Below are 17,035 nucleotides of genomic sequence, written 5' to 3' on the forward strand. Positions count from 1 at the left end.
GAAATGCAGGAGGATCTGCAGAGAATTGACGCATGGTGCAGGGAATGGCAATTGAATCTCAATGTAGACAAGTGTAATGTGCTGCGAATACATAGAAAGAAAGATCCCTTATCATTTAGCAATAATATAGCAGGTCAGCAACTGGAAGCAGTTAATTCCATAAATTATCTGGGAGTATGCATTAGGAGTGATTTAAAATGGAATGATCATATAAAGTTGATCGTCGGTAAAGCAGATGCCAGACTGAGAGAAATTGGAAGAAACCTAAGGAAATGCAATCCGAAAACAAAGGAAGTAGATTGCAGTACGCTTGTTCGCCCACTGCTTGAATACTGCTCAGCAGTGTGTAATCCGTACCAGATAGGGTTGATAGAAAAGATAGAGAAGATCCAACGGAGAGCAGCGCACTTCGCTACAGGATCATTTAGTAATCGCGAAAGTGTTACGGAGATGATAGATAAACTCCAGTGGAAGACTCTCAGGAGAGATGCTCAGTAGCTCGGTACGGTCTTTTGTTGAATTTTCTTGAACATACCTTCACCGAGGAGTCAAGCAGTATATTGCTCCCTCCTACGTATATCTCGTGAAGAGACGATGAGGATAAAATCAGAGAGATTAGAGCCCACACAGAAGCATACCGACAATCCTTCTTTCCACGAACAATACGAGACTGGAATAGAAGGGAGAACCGATAGAGGTACTCAAGGTACCCTCCGCCACACACCGTCAGGTGGCTTGCGGAGTATGGATGTAGATGTAGATTATCTTCTCTGTCATCAGGTGGGGGCAAGGAGCACTTGGGAAAAGCCATCTTCAACACTTCGTCAATACCCAAAGCATATCATTTGTAATCGGGAGCCCTGGCATCTGGTGTTTCACAATTAGTGGCATTTAATTGCCTCTGATGGTTCCTGGAGTACTGGGAGTAGGGGTATCTATATCCTTCAACGACTTGGCGGATTTCCTATGGGAAGTGGAAGGGATAGGAGCAGCATTACCAGGCTGTGTGGTTGCCAGTTTGGAGTTGTTAACACTGTTGCGTTTCCAACCAACTTCGGGCATGGGTTACTGGGCTGCACCATGGGCCCTGGGCTGGAGTGGTCCCTGTTCTTGGAGGAGGCAAAGGGAAGGGAGGGGGGATGTGTCCCTGTTGAGTACAAGCATGCTGAGGATGATCAAGAGCTTCAAAATCATGATGTGTGATGTCATGAGAAGAAGACTGGGATAAATTACAACACAACAAGTTACATTCACGTGAGAACGGCTGAGAAGAAGTGTCGATGGACTCAGTGAATGAGATGGCTACACAACAGTTTGCTGATAGCGGAGGCAGCATTTGACTCCTGCATTTCGCTAGATGATAGTGATGAGACTGGTGCCGTATTGTTCGTTGTCCCAGCTGCGAGCGACGAAGGCAAGCGAAGTGACGACACTTCTCCGGATTCGTTGATCTCTGCATGTGGCGTCGACGACTTCTTGGTCTGCGAGCAGAAACGGCAACGAATCACCACAGGCGCCAATCAAGACGAATCTACGAAAGAACTCGAAGAACGTGTGAGAAGAAACGGCGAGCGACGCAGCAGCAGCGGTCCTCGAGAATCAACTTCTCCCCACGTCACAGAGTGGCTTGAGACAAAACCCTTGGGCTCAAATATTATTGTAGTACTAAGGTCTATTCAGTGACGCCTATATAGAGATCACTTGGTCTGATAAATTGTTGCGGCTACGAACTGTATTTTTAACAATTACTGGTAAATGTTCCGTTTTTGTATTTTTATTTATTTATTTTATTCACATTCGAACAACATTATATCTACGGTAGCGCGGTTCCAGACTGTAGCGCCTAGAACCGCTCGGTCACCTCGGCCGGCCGTTAGACTATAGAAATGCTTTCCGACACATATATCTCAACTTTACTGTGACAGAAGTACTCGCTACAACAATTACAAATGTGTGAACACTAGCAGACAGCAAGTGAAACGAACACATTTTAAAAGAAAACGAAATTTCCACATTGAGCTAACGACAGTAGTTCGTCTCTTGGTCATACTGAGATTAAACAAATATTAAGTTCAGCAAATAAACTAAAATCTGTACCTCGGCAGATTCGTACGTACCGGTACGCATATATAGGTTGTTGTGCAGTGCAGAACCCACAGATCGTGAGACTGGGTGACAGTTGCCCAAGAGTATGTCTCGTTCACTAGTGTTTGTTACCGGTAACGCTAAGAAGTTAGAGGAAGTTGTAGCAATTCTTGGTAAAAGTTTACCGTACGAGGCAAGTTGAAACTATTATTTTGCTTACTAGGTTATGGTATACAGTACCTAGTTAGTGCATGTAGAGTTAATCAGGCGATGTTTATGATCGGGATTTCTACTCAGTAGCGCACATGACAGTTTGGACTCCAAAATAATTCCCACACTTTTTAGCTTCGGAATTTAATGGTTGATAAAAATTCATTCAGACATTCCAAACAAAATTTTGTTTGCCGAGCTGTGAAATTTTACACTTATTGTTGACATGCCGCCGTTCAAGACTTCGTATTTTACTACTGCAGTACTGCCATATGATTCCTCGATTATAACTTGCTTTTTCTCGTATTCAGTTTAGGTATATTAGTTACACGCACTGTATATTGCATTACGGCATTCAGTATAAAGAACCGCATCGCAAGTTATCTCAGCGTTGTGAGCATTGAACATAATAACTTAAAATGCACCTCTTTATGCATACTTGTACGAGGACAACTTAAACCACCACGCCTCGGGGAAATTAAGTAGTAGTTGAGATACAGTATATAATCAATAGCTTGTACTACATTCACCGTTAATATGTATGGCATAACCAGAAAATAAAGATGTAACCTAATGCATCTACTGTGTTAGGCAGTTTATTTGTAGAATGAATTCCTACTGTTACCGTACGTCTGTTGTCACTTTTAACAATACTTTTAATTTACTTTACCTTCTGATTATTTCAGCTTGCAAGTCAGAAAATTGATTTGCCTGAGTATCAAGGTGAAGTAGATGAAATATGCATAAACAAGTGCAAGGCAGCAGCAGCAATTGTGAAAGGTCCAGTAATGATCGAGGATACTTGTCTGTGTTTCAATGCTTTGGGTGGACTACCTGGTTTGTAAAACACTTTCATTACCCATAAAAATTCTGACATGCAAGATTCACTATAAGTGATGGTTATTTCTATCCTTTACTGGTAATTCTTTTCAGTAGTTTGGTTATTATGAATGATATTTGTCTCATACTGTAATTTCTCCACATTCTTTGCATGTTTGTTGACCGGTCCTGAATAACTGCCAAATTATGAGGAACCTGTATATCTTCATTTATCCTTTCAACTGCATGTGTTTTGTAGTACTAATATTAAGAAAAACTTTCAGGTACATGGAACAGATAAAGTAATTCAGTAATAGAAAGCTGAAGTTACTGTAAACTGCATCTTTGTGATCCAGTAAATACCATTGTTAGTGATATCAAGGTTTCCTGATATCAGTTGTATTAATTACTGGTACCTGCCTTTTGTATAAACATGAAATAGTTGTAAATTTCACATTTCTGAAATGGTAAAAAAAAAAAACAGTGTTCAGGGAAGCCTTGATTGATCCTTTTCTTTCATTTTCTTTCAGGATAGGATTTTAGAGACATTGACATTTACAAATAGTATTCGCTTGTGTTATTAAAGAAATTGTACCACTTTAGAATCGCTCTTAAACTCACTAGTGAAACTATCTGTATAGACCTACTTAATTTTGTTGTCAAACGATGGAAACTCCAGGTTGGAATATCAACAATATAAGAAAAGATAGAATACTGCTTACTGTAAAGATGAAATGTTAAGTTGCACAAAGCCACAATTAAAATAAACTTACTCATAAGTTTTCAGCCACAGCCTTTGTCACACTGTTCATTCACACAAGCAAACACACCTCACGCACACATGTCTGCCATCTCCAGCCAGCAGCTCAGATCAGCATGCATTCTGGTATGAGGACATTCTTTGTCCTTTTAACCCTCTGACTACTGCTAAGATTATCTTGCACATTTTTCTCTGTCTTGAGTGTTCCCAAACTACTTGCATTGTCTGCACACTTCTGTCTACTGTCTCCAGAATAGTGAAACTGTTAGGGCCATCTAAACTAAATTTAGCATCTCTTGAACCTCTTTCCTGATCTGTAAAGTTTGTCCGTGGTTCAGTCATTTACCTGTCCTAATGCTTATCATCATGTCAACTCTCTTGGTCATTTCCCTTAATGTTGTTACGGTTAATTTTGTAACCCACTTTTTCCACGTAACACTATGTAATCAGTATTTTTATGCCAAGTGATGGGCTCAGTGATTTCACCTGTGATTTAGGTTCTCTGGTAAAACATCTTGATAAGGAAGATCACCTGTGATTTAGGTTCTCTGGTGAAGCATCTTGATAAGGAAGATCATGTAGTGTTTATTGGAGGTGCCGGGAACAGAATGGACAGTAACCTCAGTTACACAATTGGGGATGACATGAGGTACATTGCTGAGAATGCTCCTCACACAGATGCAAAGATTTTCTCATGCATTGAGTGATACAAGCCCTGGATGAAGCATTCCGTTGAACTTTTAATGTAAAACTTTTAGCGTCGCTCAGTAGATGGAGGTGAGCACACATTTTTGTGATTTCCGTTGCCTCTCGCATGGTGGCACCAAACATGGGATAGTCTACATCTGAATGTTTTGGTTAAGAGAATATGACCACAACTAATTTCCAAGAACTTTCTCGGTAACCAGAACACTGTCCAATCCATGTGGTTTTCAATATTTTAATTAGTCCTTTTTTTATAATAAGTGCCCACAAAGCAAAGCTGCCAAATAAATGTAGTTTGCTACTTCACCTCCAAGGATGTCTCCCGCAGCCAGAGATAAAATGTGAGGGGGAAGGTTTTACATATTGACCAAGGCCGATCAGTCTGGATGTTTTAAGTGAAGATGAAATTTTACACATGGTTGCAATAATAAATGGAGACACAAAAGGTGAAAACTTGGACAGTTCGAAGGCTAACAGTCATAATACATTTTAATTTTTCCATCAGAATATGAGCTCATTCAATAAGAAAAACTAGCTTCTCATATCAGTGCAGGACACTGAAAACTCTAAAGATGTTTCTGTGGGTGCATTATGCATAACAAAACATCATCTGGAAGTCACAGAAATGTGTAATAGCCTACCAAGGACACACGTTAGATAAGAAACTTCTTCCCCAAAAATATTCTTAAATATTATAAATCAACACTCGCTTCACAACAGGGCAGATGCATATACAGTGGAAGCCGAGGAAAAAGGGTGGCTAACATCTATCAAAATATCTTGTGCTAGGAAGAGAGGATTTTACTTAATGCAAAGGACTAGCTCCAACCTAGATTTAAAAATTCACTATAAGCTGTAATGTAAAATTATTCATAAAGTCATCAAAAAGGAAAAAGCCATCTACTGTGTAAAAATTCATAGAAGAAGACGATGACAGTTTCGAACAAGTAAATGGATGATACAAATAAATTTGGCAAGGCATATGGAATTGAAATGCCAGATAGCAATAGCAGCGAGAAAGGTGTGAAATTCAAATCATTTTCTACTGAATTTGATGAATTTTTTTAACAGTAGCTGAAAAGCAAAAAGTGATCCATTGAAAGCAGGTCCAATAAACTTACATATAGAGTCAATGCACACTCCGCTACCAGACATCAGTTTTGCCAACTCATCTCTTAGATAGAACATAAAAATCATTTGGTCACTAAAAAGTTGTGGCTGTATTGGTGCCTCAGCAATTCTTGTGTAGATTCAGTAGTACCCCTCTTGAGTTACTGTTGGGCAGAGACATTTGCTTCCTTCTGCTTGGCTCAGTGCAGTTCTGCTCTCTCTGTTCACCCTCGATCTGGATCGAAGGTGAGGACACTGTATCCTCCTTTCTCCAGAACCTCAATAACTTCTCCCCCCTTTTGCTTCACCTAGTCCTACTCAACCCAACAAGCCACTTTCGTAGATGTTGACCTCCTCCTCAAAGATGGTTACATCTGTACCTCCGTCCATATCAAGCCTACTAACCACCAGCAATACCTCCACTTCGACAGCTGCCAGCCATTCCACACCAAGAAGTCCCTTCTGGACAGTCTAGCCACCCTTGGTCGTCACATCTGCAGTGACGAACAGTCCCTCTCAAAATATACCAAGTATCTCACTGAAGCCTTCACTGACCATAATTATCCTCCCAACCTTGTGCAAAAACAAATCTCCCGTGCCTTATCTTTCCAGTCTCCCACCACCTTCTGAAATCCTACCTTCCAGCCACAGAGGAGCATTCCCCTCGTAACTCAGTACCACCCAGGACTGGAGCAACCACCCAGGACTGGTTACCTCTCGTCGTAACCTGAAATGAGAAGTGTCCTGCTTACTATCCTCCCCACCCATCCCGCAGTGGTATTCTACCATCCACCAAACTTACACGATATACTCGTCCATCCTTACACAACCCCTGCTCCCAATCCCTTACCTCATGGCTCTGACCCCTGTAATAGACCTAGATGCAAGACCTGTCTCATACATCCTCCCTCCACCACCTACTCAAGTCTGGTCACTAACATCACCTATCCCATGCCTGTGAAACCAGTCATGTGGTCTACAAGCTAAGTTGCAACCATTGTGCTGCATTCTATGTAGGCATGACAACCAGCAAACTGTCTGCCCGCATGAATGGCAAACTGTGGCCAAGAAACAAGTGGACCACCCTATTGCTGAACACACTGCCAAACATAATATTGTTCATTTCAATCACTGTGTCACAGTGTGTGCCATATGTATCCTTCCCACCATCATCAGCTTTTCTGAATTGCCCATATGGGAACTTTCCCTGCAATACACCCTACGTTCCCATAACCCTCCTGGCCTCAACCTTTGTTAGTCACTGTCCTCATCCATTCAGCCTTTTCCCTGTTCTATTCCAGAACTACACAGCTGTCATTCCACCACACACCCAGTCCTTTTATTTCTCTCCTTTTCCACTACTTCCTCCCTCCCCTCTCCACCTCTCCTCTGCCCTCCGTCTAACCTGCAGCACTTCACTGTCCGCCACTCTCCCCACTCCCATCCATTTGCCACTCCCACCATGCACTTGTCCTGCTGCTTGTAGTGTGGTTTCAGTTGCCTGAGACTACAGTTTTCTCTCTCTCTCTCTCTCTGTGTGTGTGTGTGTGTGTGTGTGTGTGTGTGAGGTCAATAGTTGAAAGCTTTAATTGTGAGAGTCTTTTTGTTGTGCCTATCTGTGACTCACCATCTCTGCTAGATGGTGAGTAGCAACTTTCCTTTTAATAACAGAAGTGTAATATTTGTATTATATTGCTCCAGTATATACGAGGGTTGTAACTCAGTTTTAGTGTCCTGCAGAGTAGTCATCATCATTGTGTATAACCTGTAGCAACCGATGTGGAAGCCGTACCATACACTTTTTAGCATCATTTGAGTTTACAGTTTGAGTGGGGTGGTCTATTGCCTGAAAAATATCCATAACAGTTCTAAAGTGAATGCCATGAAGTGCTTCCTTCAATTTAAGAATTAAGTTGAAGTCATAAGGGGAGTGTGGTGGGTGGTACTTCACTTCCCTGCCCCACTAACTGAACAAATTAGTCACAACTTGAGCCATATGCACCTGTGCATTGTCCTAGAAGGTGATGGGTGTGTCCTGCAGAAAGTGTTGCCACTTCTTTCTCAAAGCTGTTCATTTTTGGAACACAGCCTGTGACCAGCTTAGAGAAAGAAGCAGAGGCATTTTCTGCAGAGCGTGCCCATCATTTTGCAGGGCAATGCTCAGTTGCATATGGCACAAGTTGTGTCTGATTTGTTCGATCGATTGGGCTGGGAAGCGCTGTACTGCCCACGACACTCCCCAGACTTACGCCCTTGTGACTTCAGCTTCATTTATAAATTGAAAGACACCTCATGGCATTCGCTTCAGAACTGTTACCAAAATTTGTTGGGCAGCAGACCACTCCTCTGGAACTTCTAATTTTTAATGAATTGATCCTATTTTCTGATGTAAAAAGTAGTATTTTGTATATACAGAATACATATTGTAGTTAGCCTGTTGTTTCAAGCCACTAAATGATAGACTGAAGAGTCATTTTGCAATTTGTTATAGTATCCTGTAAATTTGTATCATAGTTATGCTAGTGATATCAGCTGTAAAAAGAATTATTTTATTTTAATAATTAAGTACTGGTCTCGTTAAACTGTTGTACGCTATTTATACTAACACTGTATTTGACACAGTGAACTTTGGGGAACATTCCTGCGATAGTAAAGTATGTTTGCGATCTAGCAGCACATCGTTATTTTATCAGTGAAAATTGTGAAAATGTTGACAATAATTCATCTAGTGTTAGTTACTTTTGAACAACAAAGATTCATAAGTTTTCTCTCTGAGTTACAAATCTGTATTTATTTACCACTTCTTGTTTCTTAATGATAATACACTTGGGCCTCTGTCAAAACTGAAGCTTGCCTAGACTTTTTTGTAATTTCTAATATTAATTAGTTGTCACATGTTGAGTTTTATTGACAGAACAACTGGCTTATGCTACAAATGCTTAGTTTTATATCCTTCCAACTATTTTCTATGGGGTGACGATAGAACCATAAGTGTGCATTGTGTGAAAAGCTGATCTCAACATTCACACAATGGCAACAGGAATCCAAAAGTTATCTGACTTGAATTGCAGATTTAGTCATATGCAAATAGTATCTTTTCTACCTTGAATTTTTCTGAATCATACAAACTAAAGTAAAATAATAATAATAATAATAATAATAAAATAGAATAAATAAAAAAAGACTGGGTGTGGTGGTGGAATGACGGCTGTATAGTGCTGGAATGGGAGCAGGGAAGGCACTGGATGGGTGAGGGCAGCTACTAACGAAGGTTAAGGCCAGGAGGGTTACAGAAACGTAGGATTTTAATGCAGGGAAAGTTCCCACTTGTGCAGTTCAGAAAAGCTGGTGTTGGTGGGAAGGATCCATATAGCACAGGCTATGAAGCAGTCATCGAAATGAAGGATATCATGTATGGGAGCGTGTTCAGCAACAGGGTGGTCCACTTGTCTCTTGGCCACAGTTTGTCGGTGGCCATTCATGGGGACAGACAGCTTGCTGGTTGTCATGGGTACATGGAATGCAGCACAGTGGTTGCAGATTCGCTTGTCGATCACATGACTGGTTTCACAGGTTGCCCTGCCTTCGATGGGATAGGTGATGTTAGTGACCGGACTGGAGTAGGTAGTGGTGGGGGGGATTTATGGGACAGGTCTTGCATCTAGGTCCCTAATACAGGGGTATGTGCCATGAGGTAAGGGATTGGGAGCAGGGGCTGTGTAAGAATGGACGAGTATATTGTGTAGGATCGGTGGACAGCAGAATACCACTGTGGGAGGGTTTGGAAGGATAGTGGGCAGGACTTTTCTCATTTCGGAGCACAACAAGAGGTAATTGAAATGCTGGCGGAGAGTGAAATTCAATTGCTCCAGTCCTGGGTGGTACTGAGTTACGAAGGGAATGCTCCTCTGCGGCTGGATGGTGGGTCCTTGGGAGGTGGTGGGAGACTGGAAAGATAAGGCACGGGAGATTTGTTTTTGTACAAGGTTGGGAGGATAATTATGTTCAGTGAAGGTTTCAGTCAGACCCTCGGTATATTCCAAGAGGAACTGCTCGTCACCACAGATGCAACCACTGTGGGTGGCTAGGCTGTACTTCTCTCCTTTGCCGCTACTTCCCCCTCCCCACTTCACCCCTGCCTGCCACCCAACCTGCATCACTTCACTGTCCGCTATCCCGACCGTACTATCCCTCCCCCTCTCTGCCCCAGTGTCCTCCTTTCTCCCACCCAGTTGCCACTCCCATCACGCACTGGTGCTGCTGCTCACAGTGTGGTTCTGTTGTCTGAAAATGTAGTCTTGTGTGAAAGTTGCGTTTGCATGAGTGCATCTGTCTGTGTGTGTGTGTGTGTGTGTGTGTGTGTGTGTGTGTGTGTGTGTGTGTGTGCGCGTGCACTCTATATGTGACTCAGCATCTCCCCTATATGGTGAGTAGCAACTTTCCTTTTCATGATATTGTTACATTCCATCCTGGATTTTCCATTGTTTGAATTTTGCCTGATGGCTTTTCTTCAAATCTAACCCAGTGCTGTTTTCCTTTGTTACTATTTACTTTTGCATTACTGTACTCAATGTTCGTCCTCTCTCTTGTCTTTTCTGTGTTTCTCTTTTCGCCTTACAAACCGCACTGCATGCTGTACTTACGAGCGACACTGTGTCATCTGTCTCGGCCGCGTACAGCAGATGGCTACAAAGCCACACTGATTGTTGGTGCAGCATCTTATGTCCCAACTTACTCCCGCCGATATAATTAATCCTATACTTTCAAATTGATCACTGTCCCTGTGTCATTTCACGTACACTCCTGGAAATTGAAATAAGAACACCGTGAATTCATTGTCCCAGGAAGGGGAAACTTTATTGACACATTCCTGGGGTCAGATACATCACATGATCACACTGACAGAACCACAGGCACATAGACACAGGCAACAGAGCATGCACAATGTCGGCACTAGTACAGTGTATATCCACCTTTCGCAGCAATGCAGGCTGCTATTCTCCCATGGAGACGATCGTAGAGATGCTGGATGTAGTCCTGTGGAACGGCTTGCCATGCCATTTCCACCTGGCGCCTCAGTTGGACCAGCGTTCGTGCTGGACGTGCAGACCGCGTGAGACGACGCTTCATCCAGTCCCAAACATGCTCAATGGGGGACAGATCCGGAGATCTTGCTGGCCAGGGTAGTTGACTTACACCTTCTAGAGCACGTTGGGTGGCACGGGATACATGCGGACGTGCATTGTCCTGTTGGAACAGCAAGTTCCCTTGCCGGTCTAGGAATGGTAGAACGATGGGTTCGACGACGGTTTGGATGTACCGTGCACTATTCAGTGTCCCCTTGACGATCACCAGTGGTGTATGGCCAGTGTAGGAGATCGCTCTCCACACCATGATGCCGGGTGTTGGCCCTGTGTGCCCCGGTCGTATGCAGTCCTGATTGTGGCGCTCACCTGCACGGCGCCAAACACGCATACGACCATCATTGGCACCAAGGCAGAAGCGACTCTCATCGCTGAAGACGACACGTCTCCATTCGTCCCTCCATTCACGCCTGTCGCGACACCACTGGAGGCGGGCTGCACGATGTTGGGGCGTGAGCGGAAGACGGCCTAACGGTGTGCGGGACCGTAGCCCAGCTTCATGGAGACGGTTGCGAATGGTCCTCGCCGATACCCCAGGAGCAACAGTGTCCCTAATTTGCTGGGAAGTGGCGGTGCGGTCCCCTACGGCACTGCGTAGGATCCTACGGTCTTGGCGTGCATCCGTGCGCCACTGCGGTCCGGTCCCAGGTCGACGGGCACGTGCACCTTCCGCCGACCACTGGCGACAACATCGATGTACTGTGGAGACCTCACGCCCCACGTGTTGAGCAATTCGGCGGTACGTCCACCCGGCCTCCCGCATGCCCACTATATGCTCTCGCTCAAAGTCCGTCAACTGCACATACGGTTCACGTCCACGCTGTCGCGGCATGCTACCAGTGTTAAAGACTGCGATGGAGCTCCGTATGCCACGGCAAACTGGCTGACACTGACGGCGGCGGTGCACAAATGCTGCGCAGCTAGCGCCATTCGACGGCCAACACCGCGGTTCCTGGTGTGTCCGCTGTGCCGTGTGTGTGATCATTGCTTGTACAGCCCTCTCGCAGTGTCTGGAGCAAGTATGGTGGGTCTGACACACCGGTGTCAATGTGTTCTTTTTTCCATTTCCAGCACTGTATTTTTACGTGTTTACTCTCGCACCTTTCCAGTGCCACACGATATTGTATCTCATCCTACGAACCCCTCTTCACCCCCTACACTTTCTCTGTTCTATCCCAGTTCGCACCCACTAATTCCACCATCCAGTCCCATCTGCCGTTCCCCTTCTTCACATGTATCCACCCTCAGACCTGCTATCCATTTTATTAGTTATTCTTTACTTTGATCCTTGTGACTTCTTGCCAATTTTAGCGAGTTTTTGCGCTTCGCTATTGTCGACTCCCTCAGATTTCATCTTGTTCCCCCCTTTTGCATCCATTTCATCCTTTTTGTATATTTTCACACGTATTTGAGTGTATTTTTGCGAAATTTTTTGGACGTTATTCTACATTGTTTACATAATTTTTCGCATTTTTCCACACCATGGATCCATGCTCCTTCCATCTGCTTCAATACAGAAAAGTCTCCTTACCCCTAGCCAGAGCCCAGTCCCACATACCTTTCCTGCGTTGTTGCTTGGCTCATGGAATCCCACCTAATGGCCTTACCATCAAACTAAAGTGAAACTGTTTTAAGGAGCTCTGTGGAGTCATTAAAATGACCAATAAACTGAGTAGCAAGGAAATCAAACTGAGTAACAAGGAAGAGAAATTTTGTGTTGTGGCCGACTTCTAATCTCATGTGCATATGGTTATTTTTTTTATAAAAAAAATCAGATTTTCCAGACTGTTTTTATACTTTACTCATATGATTAAGTATTTTAACAGTGCCTTTGTGAAAATGTTGTGTTTTACCAACTTTCAGTACAAATTTATCTTCAGTCTATTAATTTTTTCTACTTTCTTATGTTTTAGGACCATACATAAAATGGTTTTTAGATAAACTTGGACCTGAAGGTTTACACCGCCTCCTGGCTGGTTGGGAAGATAAAACTGCGTATGCTGTATGCACATTTGCATTTTCACCAGGAGGTGAAAATGATGATGTCATTCTTTTTAGAGGGAAGACATTTGGTACAATAGTGAGCCCTAGGGGACCAAGAGACTTTGGCTGGGATCCCTGTTTCCAGCCAGATGGATATGAAAAAACATATGCTGAATTGCCAAAAGATGTGAAAAATCAAATATCCCACAGAAGTAAAGCACTGGGTGAACTCAAAAATTATTTTGAAAGTAATAAATGATGATTTAATAGTGATTATTATTCAGTTTGCCTTTGATTACCTCTTACAGACTTGTGAAAAATATGAAATCCTTATTTATAGTGGAATGTAAGTTGTTCTTGTTGCACCTTTGATGTTCTTTCAAGTTCAGATGTTTTTTTTTTTTTTGTGTGTGTTACTGGATATTACGTGGAGCAACAGCCCAGATAACTCATCTTTATATGTGGACATTATTGGTTGTGCAGACAGTTATTTTGGATACCGTAATAAATTCTGCAGTGGAAAACAAATAAATAAAAAAAAAATTCTGAAAAAAAGGGTCTGATACAAAGTCATTTTAGTACTATGGTATCTTTTGTAATGAACAAGAAAAACTGTGATATTAGCATTACAACGTAATGCCCCCTTTTTCTTTAACGTGCTGAAACTTGCTAGTGAAAATAAAGAGTTGATTGGCAGAAGGAAGTGGCTAATAGTGCATCGCAGTTGACTAGAATATCTGGTTTGTAAACTAGACGAACCTTGGACAGTTTTTGAGGCTTAAGTAACATACAACTATAATGTAGTTTGTCATTCACTTTTATCCTGCATCAGTCTCTGGCACTTTGTTGTTACACTATAAGACAACATTTTTATCATTGTTATTAAAAAGCATTACCTTTTATCTATTGCTGTTCTCATTATAGTCATTTACTAATTCTTTCCCTTTCAGTATTTATTCAGTGAAAACATTTTCCATTTTTGACCTTCTACTTATGATCCTGTATTCACACGTTTCTTTTTTTCCTTCTTCTTGACCTGAGTTCATAGATTTATAATGATGATTATCAAAATAAAATCAAACAGTGGAAAACCAGGATGGAATGTAACAATATAATGAAAAGGAAAGTTGCCACTCACCATATAGCGGAGATGCTGAATCGCAGATAGGCACAACAAAAAGACTGTCACAAATAAAGCTTTCAGCCTACTGGCCTTTGTCAAAAATAGACGAGACACACACACACACGCACGCACGCACACACACACACACACACACACACACACACACACACACACACACACAGTTCAATGATCAGTTCAGTTAGATCAGCAAACCCAGTCCATTCCATGTAAACACAGCCAGATACAGTTATTGTATATCCCATACTGATATCTGCAATTATTTTACACATTTCTGCTTGTCAGTTACCACAGACAATTCAACACAAACGCAGCTGATCTCAGGCATTAAGTGAAGGGCGTCGGCCGCAGCCTTGTCCATGGTGGGAGGTAATGCCTGATATTTGGTGTTCTCGACACACTCTTGACACTGTGTGTCTTGGAATATTGAATTCCCTAAGAGCTCCAAAATGGAATGTCCCATGCATCTATCCCCAAACACCATTCCGCAGTCAAAGTCTGTTAATTCTCATCGCGTGGCCTTAATCACATTGGAAACCTTTTCACATGGATCACCTGAGTGAGTACAAATGACAGCTCTGCCAGTCCACTATCCTTTTATGTCATGTGTATGTGGTACTACCACCATCTGTATATGTGCATTTCGCTGTCCCATGACTTTTGTCAGCTCAGTATTTACCTTAATAACACTTTTTGTAAGTTGAAAGGTGTTTCACTACAAGTTTGGTTTGTTATCACTTAGTGATAGAAAAATTAATTAATGGCAGAAGAAAACAGATGATCCTGTATTAGAGGGCCAGAACTGCATAGTGTGTAGTTCCCAACATGCCAAATGACTGGACTTCACAGTCATGCATAAAGAATTCGATCAACTTGAGACTTAAAGGAATGATAAAAGTGTAAGGGAAGAGAGAGAGAACTTTTTGAAGTATTTGATAACAATCTCATCCAGGAAATATACAGGGTGTCCCAGATATCTTGTCCACCCAAAATATCTCTGGAACAATAACAGCTATTGGAAAACGACTTTCACCGGTATCAATGTAGGGCTGGGCCCCATGAATGTACATATTTGGAAACATTCTAAAACGAAAGCATATGTGTTTTTTAACACAAACTTATGTTTTTTTAAATGGACCTCCTATATTTTTTCTTCAGCAATCCATAGCATGACAAAGCACATACACAATGGCATTGATTGCATCGCAATATTCCCATTACATCCCGAGATATTGAGACGTGAAGTTGACACTTGAAACACCCGACATGCGCTGCTAGCGCACATCCTGAGGCTCAGACGTGAACCCCATGCTGCCTGTAATCGCGATGTGATTGACATGTGTAATCACACCTCCATACTTATCAAGTGGTCCGAAACGAATAATACGGTCTGCTGCCATCAACTCTCATAAGCACACAATGGTTTCCCTCTTGCACGTTTTATGTATCTACGTATACAATATGAACCAGTACCGATCGGTGTACACCCGTCAGGTTGTCTTATTTATCCTGCACACCCAATAAGGTTTATCTAATGCGTTATATGACCCATTATGCCTGTCGCGCAGGGCCTGGCTCTACATAGTCACGTGTCCAATGTAGTTCCCACTACTGCCACAGTTACCACTTCGCCTTGTTTATGATTTGCGACCCATGCAAACTCCTGTACTCCACCACCCTCCGAGCATCCCATTTGTTGTTGCTTTGGCGTGTAGTACACCGCTTGCCAGTGTAGTTGTGCATCAGAGTAATCTAGTGACTGCACGGAGGTAGTACACATTGTGAATGAACGTTGTGTTGTGGAACTTATGCTGTACAGTATAATGTACACACATGAAGATATGGTAGAAATGCTGCTGATATATGGAGAATGTACGTTGACGGGAAATACGTTATGAGATTGCTTGTTTGTTGATAGTACTGTTAGTGAACATTATGATTATTAAGTTAATATGTCTGTTTTCTACCCTACTCTACATACCTGTACTGTACCCCGTTGTAGGTGGACGAAATGCTGTTCAGGCAGAACGACTGTACAGAAGACGATTCCCTGACAAGCCATTGCCTTCGCGCCGGATGTTTGGTCGTCTCACATCTCGTCTACGTGAAACGGGAAGCTTAAATCCAAGACCTCGACATCGTCCTAGAACATGCACAGATGAACGTGCTGAAGTTGCTGTGCTCGCTACCATAGCTGTGAATCCTCAAATCATCACACATCAAATTGAATGTGAAGTTGGTGTGTCGAAATCAAGTGCACAGCGTATTCTTAAACGTCATAAATTTCAATGAAGTGCACAGCGTATTCTTAAACGTCATAAATTTCATCCTTACCATGTTCATTTACACCAGGATCTTCATGGAAATGACTTCCGCAATAGGGTAACATTTTGTCGGTGGACTCAGCAAAAGCTTCTGACTAATCCAAATTTTTTTGCAGATGTTCTCTTTACAGACGAGGCATCGTTCTCCAACAAAGGAATTGTCAATATGAGGAATATGCGTTATTGGTCCGCAGACAATCCAAAATGGCTCCGTCAGGTAGAGCATCAACATTCTTGGAGATACCATTATCGGACCTTTCTTTATAAATGGCATCCAAAATGGCAGACAATACTCCATATTTATACGACACAATCTTCCTGTTCTCTTGGACACCGTACCTCTGAGCCGGAGAATGGTCATGTGGTATCAGCATGACGATGCCCTGCACATAACGCCTTACGAGCACGACGACTTCTGAACCGTAAGTTCCCTGCTAGATGGATTGGATGAGGTGGCCCAGTTAGGTGGTCTGCCCGATCTCCGGACCTTACAACACTGAATTATTTTCCTTGGGGAGCAGTGAAGGATGCTGTTTACCAACATGAACCAACAACACCAGAGGACATGAAGCAACGCATTATTGATGCTTGTACAGCCATCAAAGAGGAAACAGTAGCACGAAGTAGGGCATCTTTCATCCGCAGAGTGACCCTGTGTATGCAAGCCAATGGGCATCACTTTGAGCATGAGATGTGAACGCTATGTTTAGTATGTAGTGCTGGTATCACAGTGGAAGTTTCTACAAAGGGCCAT

At 42.6% G+C, this 17,035-nt stretch overlaps 1 protein-coding gene across 1 annotated transcript; it reads left to right on the top strand.

Annotated features, from left to right (window-relative positions):
• The first annotated feature begins 1,822 nt into the window (after positions 1-1,822).
• LOC126263021 (inosine triphosphate pyrophosphatase) lies at positions 1,823-16,440 on the top strand. Its single transcript, XM_049959987.1, has 4 exons — positions 1,823-2,278; positions 2,982-3,132; positions 12,747-13,064; positions 15,960-16,440. The coding sequence occupies exons 1-4, from the start codon at positions 2,192-2,194 to the stop codon at positions 16,247-16,249; spliced, it is 846 nt and encodes a 281-aa protein (XP_049815944.1). The 5' UTR covers positions 1,823-2,191; the 3' UTR covers positions 16,250-16,440.
• The last annotated feature ends 595 nt before the right edge of the window (positions 16,441-17,035 follow it).

The sequence above is a fragment of the Schistocerca nitens genome, chromosome 6 (genome assembly GCF_023898315.1).
Source record: "Schistocerca nitens isolate TAMUIC-IGC-003100 chromosome 6, iqSchNite1.1, whole genome shotgun sequence".
In the NCBI taxonomy this organism is placed as follows: Eukaryota; Metazoa; Arthropoda; class Insecta; order Orthoptera; family Acrididae; genus Schistocerca; species Schistocerca nitens.

Excerpts from the sequence above, each read along its gene's own strand:
- LOC126263021 (XM_049959987.1), top strand. The coding sequence starts at position 2,192 with ATGTCTCGTTCACTAGTGTTTGTTACCGGTAACGCTAAGAAGTTAGAG. Across the intron at positions 2,279-2,981 it reads GTAAAAGTTTACCGTACGAG|CTTGCAAGTCAGAAAATTGA; the intron begins GCAAGTTGAAAC and ends TGATTATTTCAG. Across the intron at positions 3,133-12,746 it reads TGCTTTGGGTGGACTACCTG|GACCATACATAAAATGGTTT; the intron begins GTTTGTAAAACA and ends CTTATGTTTTAG.